Source organism: Quercus suber, unplaced genomic scaffold (genome assembly GCF_002906115.3).
Source record: "Quercus suber isolate HL8 unplaced genomic scaffold, Cork oak 2.0 scaffold_261, whole genome shotgun sequence".
In the NCBI taxonomy this organism is placed as follows: Eukaryota; Viridiplantae; Streptophyta; class Magnoliopsida; order Fagales; family Fagaceae; genus Quercus; species Quercus suber.
Window position 1 is genome coordinate 3,282 of NW_027069717.1, and position 17,640 is coordinate 20,921.

The 17,640-nt window shown below is 32.7% G+C and overlaps 2 protein-coding genes across 2 annotated transcripts; one reads left to right on the forward strand and one right to left on the reverse strand.

The window, feature by feature from the left end:
* The first annotated feature begins 2,561 nt into the window (after positions 1–2,561).
* On the forward strand, positions 2,562–9,015 carry LOC111995852 (ras-related protein Rab11D). The gene is made up of 2 exons (XM_024027799.2): positions 2,562–3,042; positions 8,257–9,015. The coding sequence occupies exons 1-2, from the start codon at positions 2,822–2,824 to the stop codon at positions 8,690–8,692; spliced, it is 657 nt and encodes a 218-aa protein (XP_023883567.1). The 5' UTR covers positions 2,562–2,821; the 3' UTR covers positions 8,693–9,015.
* Positions 9,016–10,225: 1,210 nt separating this feature from the next.
* Positions 10,226–14,798, reverse strand: LOC111995855 (probable WRKY transcription factor 65). Its single transcript, XM_024027802.2, has 3 exons — positions 14,453–14,798; positions 14,217–14,363; positions 10,226–10,967 (listed from the first exon to the last, which is right to left on the reverse strand). Exons 1-3 carry the CDS (start codon positions 14,578–14,580, stop codon positions 10,412–10,414), a joined length of 831 nt encoding a protein of 276 aa, XP_023883570.1. The 5' UTR covers positions 14,581–14,798; the 3' UTR covers positions 10,226–10,411.
* Between the last annotated feature and the right edge of the window lie 2,842 nt (positions 14,799–17,640).

Consider the following 17,640-nt stretch of genomic DNA (forward strand, 5'->3'; position numbering starts at 1 on the left):
CAAGCTCGAATGACATCAATTGCAACTAATCAACTAATTCAGCAAATTTAGACCCTACAAATTGCACTCCAAAGCCTCACATTTGAGAACCAAAAAAAGAATGACATAAATAAAGTCAATGCCCATCACACATTAAACATTACACGAACACAATCTCTTGATTAATGCTAAGATAGATGACAACTATTTTATAATTTTGAGAAACATTTAGCCCAATATATCACATAAAAATCTGAACTACAACCAAAGAAAAAAAGAGAATTAAAATTATGGTGCAAAAATCTTTTACAATACAACAGAACCAAGAGCAAGTATAAAAATAACACAACAGCTTCATTACCAAAAAGCCAAAAGTTTAGGGCATTGCACCACCCCAATACCAAATTGTAATCAGCCCATCAACCTTTTTTTCAGCTAAGAATAGTAATCAAATAGTGCAAATAAAAAAAATTAAAAAAAAAATTAAAAAAATTAAAAAAAAAATTAAAAATGCTAACGAGTGCCCTAAAACACTGGTTAATAATTCATTTTAGGAAAGTTTTGATACCACTTTTATGAAAAATGAAAAAAACCGTCAAAATATTAATTACTTTTTTTTTTTTTTCCATAAAAACTTTTTTTAAATGGATTATTAACTAGTACCCTTAGAGCATTCGTTAACATTTTTCATAAAAAAATTGCAACTATACAAACTATAATAGAAAAATATTGGAGATGGTCTGATGCATTAAAAAAAAGTAATTCAGAAGCATTTTTCTAAGTCTAAGACTAATACATGGCAATATCCGCCTAGGCAACCTTTGGGGATGGTGTCGCGGTTTTAAGATCTCAACGTTTGTCTATACTACTCTACCGTATTAACAGCAAGAAAAAGATTCAAAATTAAATATTGGTGTCAGATTAGAATTAAAATTTAGGAAACACTAAATAGATAAATATTATACTTTCACCTTCCTTGGTGAAAGAGGCTTCATCATAGGTATGAAGTTTTATTTTATTCCAGTTATATAAGAAATTCAAGATAACAACCAAGAAAGCTCATGCAAGAAGTAGCCAAAGTAGAAATTTTGATTAGGCTTTTTTTTTTTTTTTTGGTGTTTTCAGTAAACAAAGGATGAAATTTGCGGAGTACTACCATGCGTATATGGTGTGCTGAGAATCTTGAAGCCAATAATTGGGTGATGGTAGAGTGTGTTTAGAGCTTCTTTCACTACGTCTGAAGAGAGATGGAGGCAAATAAACAAATTAAAAGATTTCCTCAAGAATCGCTACACCAGTTTATTTCATGCTTGAACATAAGAAGAAACGATTAATTTATGAGGCAGGCGTAGGAACCTAAAACAGAGTAACAATAGGAATGTGAATTGGAAAATATGGTGTTTTGAAGAAGAATTCTTTCTAATTACACAAATAATTACCCTCTTCTTAGTGGAAAATAGTGTGAGCTCCAAAGTTTATGTGTCAAACATATTCAGAAGTCAACAAAATGTAAGAGACTTCGGTTTAAGTTTTGAATTTTTCTTTTCTTTTCTTGAGTTAGGCAAACAACGTTGTCCAAAGGTTTTGGTTTTTTTTTTTTTAATTAAAGATTTTATAATTTAGAAATAAATAATTAAATGATAAATTTATTAATTAGAGAAGTTGGGAAGACCAAAACAACGCATTTTATGGGAGATTAGCAAACCACTTTAATGGAGGACTAATAGAGGCCTTAATTGATCAATTTTGAAACTTAGATGATTGAATGGAACTGAACTAAAGTTAGAAGGGCATAAATGAATTCTGGTAAAACTTTGAAGGTGAATTTTTCATTTTAGCCAATATTTTATTACTAACATAGTTTTAAAATGTTGCACATATTTAAACTAGATCATTAAGATTAAAGCTCAAGTATAAAAACGTCGCTCAAATCTCCTTTCTCTCGTTATAATCATTGATTTTAAAAAAAAAAATCATGGACTTTGGAAGCATGGTTTGAATTTTATAGTCATATCATTAATAGGAATAAGGCGATGTACCTCTCAAAAAAAAATTAGAGAAAATAAAAAAAGTACAATGTAGGCTTCGCTTGTTTTGACAAAAATTAATAGCCATCTCATTTTTGTTTTTTTAATCAAACCCTCTTCTCTTTTTTATTATATATATATTTAAAAAATGAGAAAATGTAAAAAAAGTAGTAAGCGATATGATGTTTTCTTTAAAATTTTTCAAAAATGTTACCAATATTTTCCTAAACATTGTCAAGAATGCTACAAATACTTAAAAGTATATATTCTTTTCCTAACCTAAAAATATTTTCTATAAAAAAAAAATGGATTTTCACAATATAGTTAGCAATTAAAATATTTAATATTTAAATTCTATAGATCAAATATAAAATTACTTTAAACTTAAAAAGGTGTAATTTATGTTTTAGTTTAGGATTTTTTTTTATTATTTTAAAAAAAGTGTTTTTATACCATGGATATATAAGCGTATCAGAATTTTCCCGCAACTTTGAGCGCTCCAAGGTTTATTAATTTATTACTATGATCTTGGCATTAATACACGCTTCCTAGATTCTAGCGAACCTGGTAACAGTCTTTGTCAGTGCCCATTTCCAACAGTCCCAAACCCAAATCAATCGAAACACGAACATACACTCAACTGTAAACAACTTTTTGAGAATAAAAATCCTAAATAGTTAGACCATATCCCTTCCTTCACAGCTTTACTCTCTCTCTCTCTCGCTCTGTATCCTAACACTCCCAATTCCATAGTACTATAACAAACAAAAACTGTTTCCTCTCTCTCTCTCTCTAATAAAAGTGAAGGTTGATACATGGCTGTGTACAAACCTGAAGATGAATATGACTACCTGTTCAAACTGGTTTTGATTGGTGATTCTGGTGTGGGAAAATCCAATTTGCTCTCGAGGTTCACGAGGAACGAGTTTAATTTGGAGTCCAAGTCTACTATTGGGGTAGAGTTTGCTACCAAGAGTTTGAAAATTGATGGTAAGGTCATCAAGGCTCAGATTTGGGACACTGCTGGCCAAGAAAGGTGTGCCCTTCTTTTCTTTTTTCTTTTTCTTTTTTCTAATTTAAAATTATAGGATTCTGTCATGTGGGTTTTGATTATATTATCAGGGAATTCATGGGTTTGTGAGTATTTCTAGGAAAATTTAATACTTGTGTCTTGGTGTTTGATATTTCTGTCTGAAACTTTATTTTGTTTGGTGGGGCCAAGAAAGCTGATTGTTTCTGTTGGGTTAGTTTTTTCGGGGTTTGTTTAATTTGGTTTTATGTGTGAAATATCATGGGCTTTGAGGTTAAGAAGGCTTTTGATTCTTTCCTGTCAGAATTTCTGATTATATGACATAGGTTTTGGCTTTTATGTGCAATACAATCCCATAGGTTTTGAGGCCCAGAAATTTCTTTCTTATATACCATATAAATGCTTTGCTCCACAAGGGATGCTTTAGCCATAACTGGAATAAATGTATTTAAACCCGGAAGTCTCTGGTTTGACTCTTAGTTGAGGCATTTCGCAATTTACCTAACGCCTAATCAATGAGGGGTGTGTAGGCATCCGGGGTTTGCTCAGGATGGTCCCACTTGCGCATAACTTGAGGGCGTTCCTTGTATAATAAAATAAAATAAAGCTTTTACGTTATGGGTTTGATGTGGTTATGTGGAATCTGAAGGGCTTTTGAAGAAAGGGTAAGTCTGTTTCTCAAAAACGAAAAAAGGGAAAAAGAAAAAAAGAAAAAAAAAAAAAAATCTTACTATCAGGATTGTGTTCGTAGTCTTGACCATTATGGACGTTTTTTCAAAGATTTATTTGGTGTGAACCTTTATGTACTGTTTGTGGAAGCTTAAGTTCTTATGTGGAATAGTAGAACTTGATGTTTGATTAGTTATATGTCCGCATGGCTTTCATCTGGCTAGCATTCATCTCATGCACTTGATCATGAAGGGAACAGTATTGAAGGCATTGCGGATGCAAAGCAGTATAACAAATAGTATTCTGTTCTTATGTTTGTCTGATCTAAATTAGTTCTCCTCATCTTACAGTGGGAGCTACTTTTTTCTCCTCTTTGGATTGAACTTATAGTCTCTGAACCATTAAGACATAAATGAGATAGCGTCCGTTTCTTTTTTTCTTTTTTTTTGATTAGTAGAGATAGCATCCAAGTTTCTCCTATCATTTTTTAATATAATCTCATTCCCTTTCATAATATTAAGTTTCAATTTACCTCTTCCATAAAGAAAGATTTAATCTCTTCCTGGACTTTATTTTTACAAGTTCTGTTATATGGTTAAGGTTCTTGTGTGAATGCTTGCTACGCCAATGAACTCTAGCTTAAATGGCACCTTCTGGTTTGTATGTAATCACCAATAATAATAAAAAAGTATGGTTCCCTGTGTGCTGGGCCTGCTGGCTCTAAATTTTGGAATGAGAGGCCAAACAAATTGATTGCATATCATAAAGAAATAGACACTGAGTGATTTTAAATATGCTCGGCAGGGCCGTCCTTAAGTAGTTGTCGCTATTGCAAATGAATGGCTGGATTATTAGGTGCAACTGAGTCTGTTTAGCATGTATGAGTCTAATTATCTAATTTTTTAATGTTTACTTGTGAAATTCAAGCTTGAGGAACTTAGTGTGATACTGATGATTATCTGGATTGGTATTGGTTGGAATGTGTGGGTTGCATGACCATATGTTGAATCCCACATCAAGCTATATAAGTTTTTATGCGGAGCTCTAATTATAACTTGACTAGTACTTTTGAGGTATAGCATAGATGGGACTAGTGCTTGCCTTAGGTCATGACACTTACTTTTAGATTATTCTTAATTTTTGTTGTTTCTTTTTTGGAGGAATTTTGGACATGACGCCCTTCTGTCTATTCTGCCTTTATGGAATTTATAGTAAGCTGTTCAAAAAATAGGTGTAAAAGGTATTATTTTGTTACCTCTGTGAGTTAGGCAACAGAAATAGAGGTGGGGATATTTTGTCAAATAATGATTGTTCTCTCTTTCTGGAACACCCTCCCATAAGGTTCAAATGTAGTGTGTTGTTAGGTTTTTAACTTTTCTTGATCCTTGTAGGAGCAGTTGTACAACTTGAGGTTTGGAGGTCAGTGCATGTTTGTTATTAATTGAGCTGAAGCTACAAAATGTTATGAACTGGATTTTTATTAAGTGTTTAAACAGAAATTTAGTCAGATAAATAGCATCCTGGAGCCTTTTTTTTTTTTCTTTTTAAATTTTTATAAATGACTAACCTCCTAGAACGTGAGAGAGAGATGAGAGGAATTTGGGTTTAATTCTTCTTGCCTTCATTGATTCATTCCTTTCCTTAAATAATCATACATGCAGGTAATACATCAGGTAATTTCAAATACAACCAATAACAAAATACAAACTAATAACGATGAATTAGATAAATCTAATCCAATCTTATCATTTCTAAAGATTAGGAATCTTTATTGATAGACTAAGGAATTCTGTCACTTTCCTCTTCCAGCCTTTAATCTCCATCTTTATCTCTTACTGCTCAACTCTGTCGCTTATTACACCTGCACGCCAAGAGTCCGGTTAGGTAGGTTCTTTATCCTTTGCCGTTTGAATCATAACATTCCCCTTACCTTGAGGACTAAATCTTGTCCTTAAGATTCAAGTTAGAAAATAGATGATGCAATTCTTTGTAAGACTCCCATGTCACAGGCTCTTTGCTACTGCCCACCCACTGAACCAAGGCCTATTGAACTTCTTCTGACCTGATTTCACCCATAGAAAATTGAGGATCCACTTAGGTTCCAAAATTACAATGGACTCCAAATTGAAATAGATATGTCTTTGTGCATGCATCATCTTCCCCTGTTTGGAGAAAACATGAATCTGAGTTTTGAAGTGTAGAAGGATAAGAATTCTGGTGTTGGATACGTGCTTCAATTCTGGAATCACTCTTGGGTACATTAAGAACAGAAAAGTCTTGAGTTCAATATCATTAAACTCATCGGAAGTTACAAAATCAATGTGTGGAATGAATGATGGAATTGAACTGGTCTTTTCTTAAGCCATAGGAAGCACCATTATAGCAATCTTTATTTTCTACTTCAGTAGGCTTTTTATCAGTAGCACATTCATCAAACTCAAACTTTAACCTCATATGCACCCTCTCATGTATTACTCTCTTGTAGAACCTTCTTTGATTGCTTAGGCTCAACAGTAGGTTCTTTTTATTAAACAAATTTCAAAGTAAACACTTGGTTGAAATTGGAAATTCTATTTTAGCATGAAATTTTGGTGGCTCAACAATGTTGGCTCTCATGTGTGGAATGTTGCCTTCAAGATTGTTGGTCTTTCTTTATATGAGCTTCATCAGTGACTCAAGTTGGGTTTCAATTGTTAGAGCTCTACAGACTTGTCTTGAATGGCGCACACTAGATTCTATAAGGCTTGCTCCCTAGTAGAGTGCACTAGAATGGGCTTTCTGGTGGTGGAAAACATGATGATGACAATAGATTTTGGATTTTGCATTGGTAGTCATGAGGTTCTGCACAGTGGCTAGCCGACTCACCACCAATCCCCATGTGCCGCCACTGTTCAATCCTTGCTACTGTCTTTCTCGTCATCCACTGGACACCTCCATCCTGCAAGCCACTGCTGCTTGGTTAGAGGGCTATTGTGAAAAACCTGTTGGACTACACAGACCCATCAGAGTCAAGACACTTTGCTTTGGTGATCACTTATAAAAATAAAAATAAACTAATTTTTAGGAAATGAAGTCCTGAGTTTATTAACTGTGTAATTGCACTATTCATTTGAGCTAATAGGCAAAACACATTCCTATTTTGAGTTTATTAACTTTTTTCTATTCTTGTTATGAATCTTGCTATTAAGGTTATTATACATTATATTTGAAAAATGTGCACTTTACTTTAATCAAGCTTGTGCTTGCACTTTGTACATAGGCTCCAGTAGGCATGTGTGCTTGACGCTATTAACAATAATGGTATTGATTAATCCATAATCAATTTTCATTAGTTAGAGACCTACTGAGGGATGCTGCCACCCAGTTACTTCTTAAAATAAATGTATCACTTAGTTATGTTGTAAAGTCTGTTTGCAAAAACCTTAAGCTTTTATTTGAAAATAGCCTTCAACTTGATCAGCTTGGGGGAGCATTTTTTAAAAATTTGAGATTCCTAGGATTTGGAATGGTAGAAGGATTTAGGCTTGTGGAATAGATTCAATTGTGAGGCTAGTTATAAAGTTTGATATTGCATAAAACTAATAAAAATGAAGGAAACATGGAAACACCAAAATGGCATTTTAATGTTTAATAAAGTAAGCAATCCCATAATCACAGTATGCTGTATTATTTGCTCCTTCTTGGGCAGCTTTCTTTGTTTGGAAAGCTGTGAATTACAAGTGCTTGGCAGTTGATGATTTCCTTACTAGGAAGTAGGTACTACATTGCACAGTGAATTCCATGTTAGCTGGTAATTTTACTCTTCAATGTTTGGCATTTCTTCAGTTTTTCATTGGTAGGGGAAATTGATACCTGGTAATCACTATGTCAAATGCAGCTCCACATGAGAGCTGTGGATAAGCCAAGCACATTATGCTACTGGAAGTATAACTTTAATTATCACTATATCTGATGCTTCAATTCTTTTATTGTTCTTGTTTCGAATACAAAATGGCTTTTTTGGGTTTAAACTTCATGTCAACATAAATTTCTTTGTGGGAGTTAGATGCATTGGCTAACAATGATATGTTATACCAAGTACCATGAGCAAAAGAGTTTTAGCCACTTTCATTTTCAGTATAGTTTACCATGGTGGGGGTATGCCACAAATGGTCAATGGACAAACCAAAATGGATTTAAATGAGGATCGTTCTGTCTGATATCATTGCAATGGTTGGTTTTTATGGCCCAGTGGTCATTATTATATTTCACAAATCCTCATATGATGATACAAGTTTTCTCATACCATCAGTCATGTGCTTTACCACTGGTACATTCGTGAGTACATTAACTGCTTGATGATTTGTTGGCATCTCCTTTTCACTTGATCAATGATCAAAGTGCTGTGCAAATATATTGTTACAATTGCAAATTGATATTCAAACTTTTCAAAAGGCGTAGGTATATTTACAGCTATATTTCATATATTGTTAGTTTGATTCCCTTTCTATTCTTATAAGTATTATGCCATTAGAGATTTTAGCTCGATTGATTTCCCTTTCTATTTTGCAGGTACCGTGCTATTACTAGTGCTTACTACCGAGGAGCTGTTGGTGCATTGCTGGTGTATGATGTCACTCGGCACACAACATATGAGAATGTCGCAAGGTGGTTGAAGGAGTTGAGGGAGCACACAGACCCCAACATTGTGGTCATGCTGATTGGCAACAAGTCAGATCTTCGACACCTTGTGGCCGTTCCAACAGAGTACGGAAAATCATTTGCGGAGAGAGAGTCCCTCTACTTCATGGAAACTTCTGCATTGGAAGCAACCAATGTGGAAAATGCTTTTACTGAAGTTCTCACCCAGATATACCGGATCGTGAGCAAGAGGGCAGTTGATGCAGGTGATAGTGGAAGTTCTTCCTCTCTTCCATCGAAAGGACAAACAATAAATGTCAAAGATGAGTCCTCAGTTCTGAAGAGAATTGGGTGCTGCTCGAGCTAGGGATGATGGTTTTACAGCATCTTTTTTATTTCTCTGTAAAGTGATTAACATAATCTCGCTGTAAAATAAAAGCTAGTCTGTCATACATTGTTTGGAAAATTGCCAAAAGGGCATGATGCATGAATTGATATCCATACAGCTACAGGACAGGTTTACTGAATATATTATATGACATAGATCTTTGTTTGCTGAAGGTTGTAATAACTGGGTTTCTTTGTTTGTAACAATATTGTGGCAAGCAAGCTACGTACAGGACAGGTCAACTGAACATTTTGTGTAATTGATCTTTCTTTGCCGAAGGTTGTAATTACCAAGCTTTCTAATTAGCTTGTAACGATAGTTTGTTAATCTTTTTTCTTTATGAACATTCAAATTTGAAATCTTGAACTGCCCTTGTAGGCAGGATGGTACGTCCCAACGTACTAGGTACGTGTGGGTTTGGGAGGTTCTAGCTATGGGATTAGTAGCAAAATTATTTCTAACCATCTCAAAAAAATAAAAAATAAAAATAAATATAAATATAAAATAAAAAATGAAATCTTGAATGACTCTTTTCTTGGAAAAAAAAGAAGGTAAAAAGGGAAATATTTTTGAGGTGGTATATTATGATTTGTCTATATAAAAGTGATGTTATACTAATTACAATCTGTTACCTCATATATGAAAATAATTGTAAAATTTTTTGTCTATAACAGTCTTTTTTTTTTTTTAGAATAATATTAAAATATTTGAAAAAAATAGTTGAAAAGAAGGAAAAATAAATAAAGATTGATATTAAAATATTTTGTTTCCGTATAAGAATATTTATAATATAAATTTTCACACCAAGGCTACTATGTAAATGCAACTAGACCCAGGGCCCATGGCAAAATGAGATCCGAGTTTAGGACTATGACATTACATTATTTTTCTGGGTGAAGTTTTTTATATTTTAAGGTCTAATTTGCTATACCTCTAAATTATATGGTTTAAAATGTGAATTTTTATTTCATTATTTATTTATAATCTAGCAAGTTGAGTCAATGGGTACCTTCTCATGCCTTAAATGTAACGAGAAAAATTAGGGCCTCAGTTTGAGCCCGGAGAGAGAAGTGGTGGGGTATTTATATGGAGTAGTATTTCTAATCAATTCAAAAAATAATGTGACTTTCTTTTTGTGATGTCCGCAAAAATGTCCAAAATCCTAAGATTTTTTTTTTTTTTTTTTAAAGAGGACTGTTACTATTGTTCCAAATGGCCGACGGAGTAGGTACAAGAAAATTAGAGAATGAAACAAAACTCTTTTTGATCAAACTGATCATGATTTCGTTCACCCTCCTCTACATAGTAAATGGAACTACTAGTCTTCTTCTTTTTCTTCTTCTTCTTCTTTTGAATAGACTATTCAGTAGTCTACTACCATACAAAAGATGACAAACATATATAATCATACCAACAACAAATATATAAAACTAACTAAATTTCTCTTTTTGTTAATCCTGTTATCTTTCTAATTACTGTACATTGAAAAAAAAAAAAAAAAACAAATGCATGAAAACAAACAGTAAGAAACGTTTTATATTTTAATCAATTTTTTTTGGAGGGTGAGTTTCCTTAAGGCGCCAGATACGATACGGGATTGATTATAATAATATACAATTTTAGAAGATATTAATTAAAGAGAATAATGCAATGAGCCAATGATCCACAACTAGTGAGTGAGTCTTAATTTATTAATTATTATCCTGTGGTGCCGCAGCAGGGAAGCACGCTTGAACCCCAACTCGTCCGGTTCGACTCAACGTTGTTGTTGTTGTTGTTGTTGTTGTCCGGTTCGATTTTGACAACGCTTCTCCTGCTGCGGAAAACCAGGGAGCACTCGGGCAACTCGCCCAGGTCAGCGAACAAAGACTCCTCCTCTTCTCCCATAGCAAACACCATCGCCACGTCAGCCTCCGTACACATGCTTCCCGCGCTGACCGGGCTCTCTAATATTTTGGCAGTCGCCACGTCGGAGTACCACTCGAAGTGGTCGTCTAGTAGCGGCGGCGAAGACGACGACGGGTCTTCGCTAAAGACGCCGACTTCCTCTGGAGGGAAATTGGCGGAAACTTTGGTGGCGGCGGCGGCGGCGGCGGCGGCTTTGGTGGAGGAGGAAGAGTGGTTTTTGGAGGTGGGCAAAGGGTGGTTGTGGTCACAGGCGTAGGTGATTAAGAGCGTAGTGGGGTCCACATGGCTTCTCTCCACTTGCTTTCTCGCCGGGCACCCCTTTGAGCTACTGCATTTGTAATATCCCCTGCCACGACACATAATAAAGCTCTTAAGGAATAGACTCAATGGTTATGTAAAAAGAAAAATATTGCATTTCCTGAAGTTGGATAAAATCTGGCTTGTAATGTACATGCATTGCATGGTAATGACTGGAATTTTATGCAAAATGAGTGGGAACATTTTTTTATACTTGATACAACCCTTAATCGTTAACCCAATATTCCATTCATATTAGCACCCCGTAATAAGCATGGAAATCTCATTCCTACTAATCAGAATTTGATGCTTGTGAGTTGTGAGTTGTGAGAATGTTGAGTTATTGAATTTTGGTTTAAAACTTGACAACAAAGTATAATATATTTCTGGAAAACAATTCTGTCAGGAATCCATGAACTCCACTCTACACTACACTACCTAAACCTCGTTGTTTTAGATAAGTTTTATTATTACATTTTTTTTAAGAAAATGATAGAAAATTTTATTAAGATAATCAAATTTGGAGTATATCATATACCAGAACAAGGCGATTCCTTCCACTTCACATGGTAGAACCTCTCCAAAGGAAGTACTGTCACCAGAACTAATTAAACTTTATAGTTTTTGATAGTTTTTTTTAAATCTTAAAATCTTAGGCATATTTAAATCTTAAAAAATTCTTTAAATTTGAAATAAATTTCATTTCTCATATAATGCAAACAAGGTTTATATCATAATTGTGATAGAAGATTTAATATAAAGTTTAAATAGTAATTTACTCTAAATTTTATTATGAAAAAGATAAATTTGATGGATTTATTGCCTTGTCAAACCAATGCTACACAATCATATAGAACCACATTAGTTTGTAATTAAAAATCATCCATCTAAAATATATTATTGAAATGACTACATTTGCATTGACTTTTTTATAATTAAAAAAAAAAAATCTATTACCCAATTGAGAGTTATTTAACAATAAAACAAATCGATGGCACATAGTTAAATTGAAAATTAAAATTACCTATTAATTTCTACTCCTAATAACTACACAACCCCACACAAAAGTCATATTCTCAATGTAGAAAATATTGAATAAAAAAAGGTTCAAAAATTAAAAGTAAAAATCTCAAATTTCATTTAAAACAGTAAGATACATAATGCAGTCAAGGATTATAACATAATTGTAATAGAAGATTTAAATATAAAAATAATAATTTACACTAAATTTTATTATGAAAAGGATAGATGGGATGGATTTATTGCTTTGTCACAACGCATGATCCTATGCTACACAATCATATAGAATCACATCAATTTGTAAGTTTGTACTTTGTAATACATATATATTTTTCCAAACCATAACTAAAAATCCTCCATCTAAAATATATTATAGAAATGACTACTTTTGCATTGACATTTTTGTAATTTCAAAAAAAAAAAATTCTGTTACCTAATTGAGAGTTATTTAACAATAAAGCAAATCAATGGCACAAAGTTAAATTGAAAATTAAAATTACCTATTAATTTCTACTCCAACTAATAACTACACAACCCCACATAAAAGTCATATTCTCAATACAAAAAAGATTGAATAAAAAAAGGTTTAAAAAGTAAAATTTTCAAATTTCATTAAATTAGGACACGTTTTATATTCGTGATTATAATTTAAAAATATAGCATTTTTTTTAAAAATGTGAAAATTTTTACTTTATTTTATAAGAGTGACACTTTTATATCCTTCTCCCTATAATTAGATATAACCAATTTGAAACATCCTCAATACATGCAATTATATCATCACATTTCTCCCCATTAGATGAATTGTTGTTGTTACAAATGAATTGCTATGGTGATACAATAACACTGAAATACAAAACTGATGACAATACATATGTTATTTAGAGAAACGAATTTTTAAAAATTAAGTGCATAAAATATGAAATTTTGAATTACAAAAATACATACTGATTCTAGGGAAGAATTTAAAAAGTAAGTGCCAAACTAAGATCACTTTTTTTTTGGGGGGGGGGGGGGTGGGGGGGGGGGGACTAAGCAAAGAAATAGGGCAAGTAATTCAAGGTAATTGTGCCCATTTGTTTTGGATAGTGATTACTCAATATTGAAAAATTCTATGGTATTTTGAAATGAATTATAAACACATATTTTCAATTGTTTTAATCTTTGTCATTTATTCATGACTAAAAATAAAAATAGATAAAAAAAAGTTAAGAGTAAAACACTGACAAATGATTTTGATTATAGTAATTCAGAGTTCAGAGTCACCCTAGAAAAACCTTTGAAATATTAAATTGATAAATCAAGGTATCTGCCATAATTTTGAATTGGATTAGTCAAACCTATGGTAAAAAAAGAAAGAAAGAAAGAAGGTTTATCAAGTAAAATAGTCATGATATAATTGGTTAGGAGTTTTTTTTTTTTTTTAGAAGAAATTGGTTAGGAGGTTAGGTGTTGAAGTAAGTCTATAAATACAATTTTTGTGTCAATTTTTTTTATAACTCCAATGTATTCAAAGTAGTAGACAATTAATTATATTTTACCATTTAAAAATTATGAAAATAGTTGTGAGACAAAAAATATTGACATTGTCTCATAAAAAAAATGCTTATTGCACATAAACTATTTTACATATTTTTACACACGCCTCTAAAACCAATTTAAATTGTCACAATTTTTAACTAATTTTAGCTATTTTTTTAGGTGTGTGAAATGTGTAAAAAATACGTGCACAACAAGTTTAACAAACAAAAAAAAAATTTGTTGGCGCAAATAGAATTGGCACTGGAATCTTATCGGACTGGATCCTGCCTGAAAAGGCGCACACACAAAACAAAAAGCTGCAAATTATTAGAGCGTGTTTCCCACGCTAGTCCCTCATTGGATCGTGGATGGTATACATTACAAATTTACAATTCTCAGTCTCTCACCAACTACTATGCCCATGCGCATTTTAGTATAGCCGCCTCCAGGCTAAAATACACAGGAGTGCAACAACAACTAACAATGACCCATATGCTCGCCGGCAGTCACAACCCAACAAATTTCGCACTAAACATCAATTTTGTGCAATTTCCTCAATTGCAACGACTTCGTTTTATTTGCACTTACCAAAAGAATACAGCTTTTAATTTCATTATTGTTTTCCAAAAAAATTTGATTTTGTTAATTGCAAAAAATTGAAACCTAAGCAAGCAATTAGCACAAAATTAAGCACTCATTGATCAATTACTCAAATGGCATGCAAGATAGGAAGTAGTTTTGTTATGGAGTATTTCACCTAGGATAAGGAGACCCTTTGATGGGCTTTTGGCCATACTTCCTCCAGGCCCAAGAATCCGACGGTGGGTATGCTTCCCCTTTGCTCTTAGATCCCTCCACGTCACCGATCGGCACTGACACCACCCTCTTCTTCAAATCCCTCTTACTGTACATTAACAAAACCCTCACCTTAACGGTCACTTTTCCAAAAACCCCAACAACCAAAAAAAAACCCTAAAAGAGAAAAGAGCTAACCTTTTTTTGGGTGATGGTGCACTAGAAATCTTGGTGTCATCACCAGAGGAGGGTGAGTCCAGCCCATTTTCTGCTTCTGGCTCATCTGGGTCAGTGACAAAAGGGTTGGTGTGAAATCTACGGTTCATGATGGTAAGGTAGGGGTGAATCTGGGACGTTGATTATGTGATCATAGGGTTGTGGGGTGGCCAAGGAACAAGAGTTAAGGTTGGCCGGAGATGTGGGAGTGAGTGAGTGAGAAAGAAAGGTGAGAGAGAAGGGGTAAAGGGGTTTAATATGGACCGTCATGGTGACAGATTGGCAGGAGTGTAGTTTATTGGGGACGTGCAGGCAAATAAGCACTAAACTAATGAGAAACAATGGATTATTTATATTATATGGAGGAGAAGGTGATAATAATGTATAGATGAATTTATTGTATGGAGTTATGAACTCATTTGGAATAATCTAATGGTCCTAGAATAAACTTACAAAGCTAAGAAACAGTCCAACCTAGAGCCAACGTAGTGAGGATATATATAAATATATAATTTTTTTTTTTGAAGATGTGTATCCAATTGTCTTTCTTTGATTGAAGTTGGTAGCCAATGAAAAGTTTGATCGGTAAATCAATAATTTATCTTTATAGACCAATGATAATTATGTTCCATATAAGTGCAACCTAAGGTGTTAATTATTACGTATAATATATTCGATTAAGGTGACATAGGGAAAGACTTGACCACATATATTAATAGTGTATAAAGGTTTATCAGAAAACAAATGCGGAATATTTGATTGGAAAACTTCTTATCAAAAGATGATATTAGGTAACATAACGGAGGTCTCTCTTTTCGAGTTCGAAACCACTCCACTTTTTATATTATATATAGAAAAGATTAAGACTTTTATACAGGGACTTGTTTTACATCAATGGTGACTTGGTGTAGTACATCTTTTCCAATTAAGCATAAAAATTTCCTACATATTGAACAATGGTGACTTGGTGTATTACATCAATGGTGATTTGGTGTATTACATCAATGGTGACTTGGTGTATTAATACTCAACAAAACTCTACTCATTTACAAGCTAGCCAAGATAGAAAGATTAATAATTCAACTCAAAAGCAAAATACACTTGCAAATTATTTTCTAAATCAAAACACGATATTTATTCTCCCTTCTCATTTTTTTTAATTGATATATAAAAGCAAATATAATGCATGGGAAACTTTCAACCCAAAACACAACTTACAATATAGTCTTTATATCTCCCAATATACTGATAACTAGGTTGTAACAATTGCTAGCAAGACTCAAAATAATTTTGAACAAATAATAAAGGCAAGTTAAAGACACATAAACAGATAAACTAAATAACGTATTCTGTGTATAACTGTATATGGCTGTCTCATAAATTGACACTAAGCTCCTGCATCATTTTCCCCCATTTTAAAACGAATTTTGATGTTATCCTCCTAGAGCATTTGATCCATTTATTTAGGTCTTCACTTGAAATCCATGCATATTCAAAATTTGATATTTCTTACCATTACACTAAATATTGAGTATACTTTTCACATCGAGTTGTGATAGAATTTTCATGCTACGCATCAATTAATTCTCGTAGTGAAGTAAAAATATCATATTGTATGTCTATTTCCTCCAAATTAATCTTTTTTCATCTCCATTATAATGATAGAGATTACTCATATTAAAAGTTGTGCTAATTGAAAATCCTCCTAGGGGAGCTTTATGCTATTTGCATTTTGTTCCAACTTTTTCAGTATTCAATATGGATTAAACTCCTCCAAAAGTTTTATAGTTCAACTAACTTCTCTCAGAGTTTTCAATAGAAATGTTCATAGTTCAAATCATTTATCCTATTATAACTATCAAACTATCTATAAAAATAAAAAATAAAAAACCACACACACGTGGATCAAACTTACTTTGCCTGAACTTGTTATAAGTACAAACAAGAAATCTTTTTTTTTTTCTTCAACAAATAACCCAAATGCATGTATTTACGTATTTTGAACTTCAAACTTTTTATTTAACGGCGTTTATAAACCGCCACTAAAGAGTTTATATTTGGCGACGTTTGTTGAAAGCGCCACAATAGCTTATTGTGACGGTCTAGTAGCAACGGTTTTTACCAGTACCACCATAAAAAAACATCATAATAGACCATTTTTGGTCTATAATAACTCTTATACTGTTTTTTACGGTGTTTTTAAAACGCCAAAGAAAACCTGCTTTTTGTAGTGTTTGAGCATCAACTTAAGACTTATAAACCAAGACACAAACATCTACTACCATTGGAATCAAGGTGAAGAGTGAATTGGTTTTTGAAAAGGCAGTGACAAAGGAGAATTAAGGTAATGGAGGATCAAAAAGAACAAAGGATGAAAGGATGACTCCATTAGCAGAGTTTTAGGTGGTAGGTGTGTGCAAGTAAGAAATTTTTTAATAGTTTCACTATTAACTTATGGTTAATTTAAAATTTTGCTATCTTGTGAATTGATTATTATTAACATGTTTTAGGATGAATTCATTAATTTTTTTTAAAATTAAAGGAATTATATAAATGAATGGTTTGACTTAATTAAGAATAGGGATTTGTAATCACATACAATAATCGGTCTACATTCAATTAGGTTTTTTGTAATCGTTTCTCAGTGATTTTTTTTATTAATCTCTTTTTTATTTTCCTTTTATAAGTTGATGGTATTATTTATTTAAATTTCTTATTTGATATATTCATGCATTTTATAGAAAAGTTCGAGATCCATTAAAAATTCAAAAACCTTCACATGAATTAACTTTTTTTCATTTAAGACTCTAGTTTCCAGCTTTAGCATTCTAGACATTGTATCACCAAAAATTATGGAAAACCCGAAAGAAAAATTGGTTCTCATGTATAAACATGTTTCTTAAACTATGTAGAATAACATCATGCATACACCGCATATGAAATAATGAAAAGGTCACATGAAACCATGGATTTTATCATAAAAAGTGACAAAATCAACACAGAAGCAAAATGGGTAGTATGAAATAAAATACTTCAAATGTTTACACATGAGAATTTTCAATTAAAGTGACTTACATTCAATATTTCCATTTAACATGTATAATTAACATTTATTTTTGCATTTCTAGTACTTTCACATAATCAAAAACATTTCAAGTACTAAAAACGTT

Excerpts from the sequence above, each read along its gene's own strand:
- LOC111995852 (XM_024027799.2), top strand. The coding sequence starts at position 2,822 with ATGGCTGTGTACAAACCTGAAGATGAATATGACTACCTGTTCAAACTG. Across the intron at positions 3,043-8,256 it reads GACACTGCTGGCCAAGAAAG|GTACCGTGCTATTACTAGTG; the intron begins GTGTGCCCTTCT and ends TCTATTTTGCAG.
- LOC111995855 (XM_024027802.2), bottom strand. The coding sequence starts at position 14,580 with ATGAACCGTAGATTTCACACCAACCCTTTTGTCACTGACCCAGATGAG. Across the intron at positions 14,364-14,452 it reads GCACCATCACCCAAAAAAAG|TAAGAGGGATTTGAAGAAGA; the intron begins GTTAGCTCTTTT and ends GTTAATGTACAG. Across the intron at positions 10,968-14,216 it reads AAAGGGTCTCCTTATCCTAG|GGGATATTACAAATGCAGTA; the intron begins GTGAAATACTCC and ends GTGTCGTGGCAG.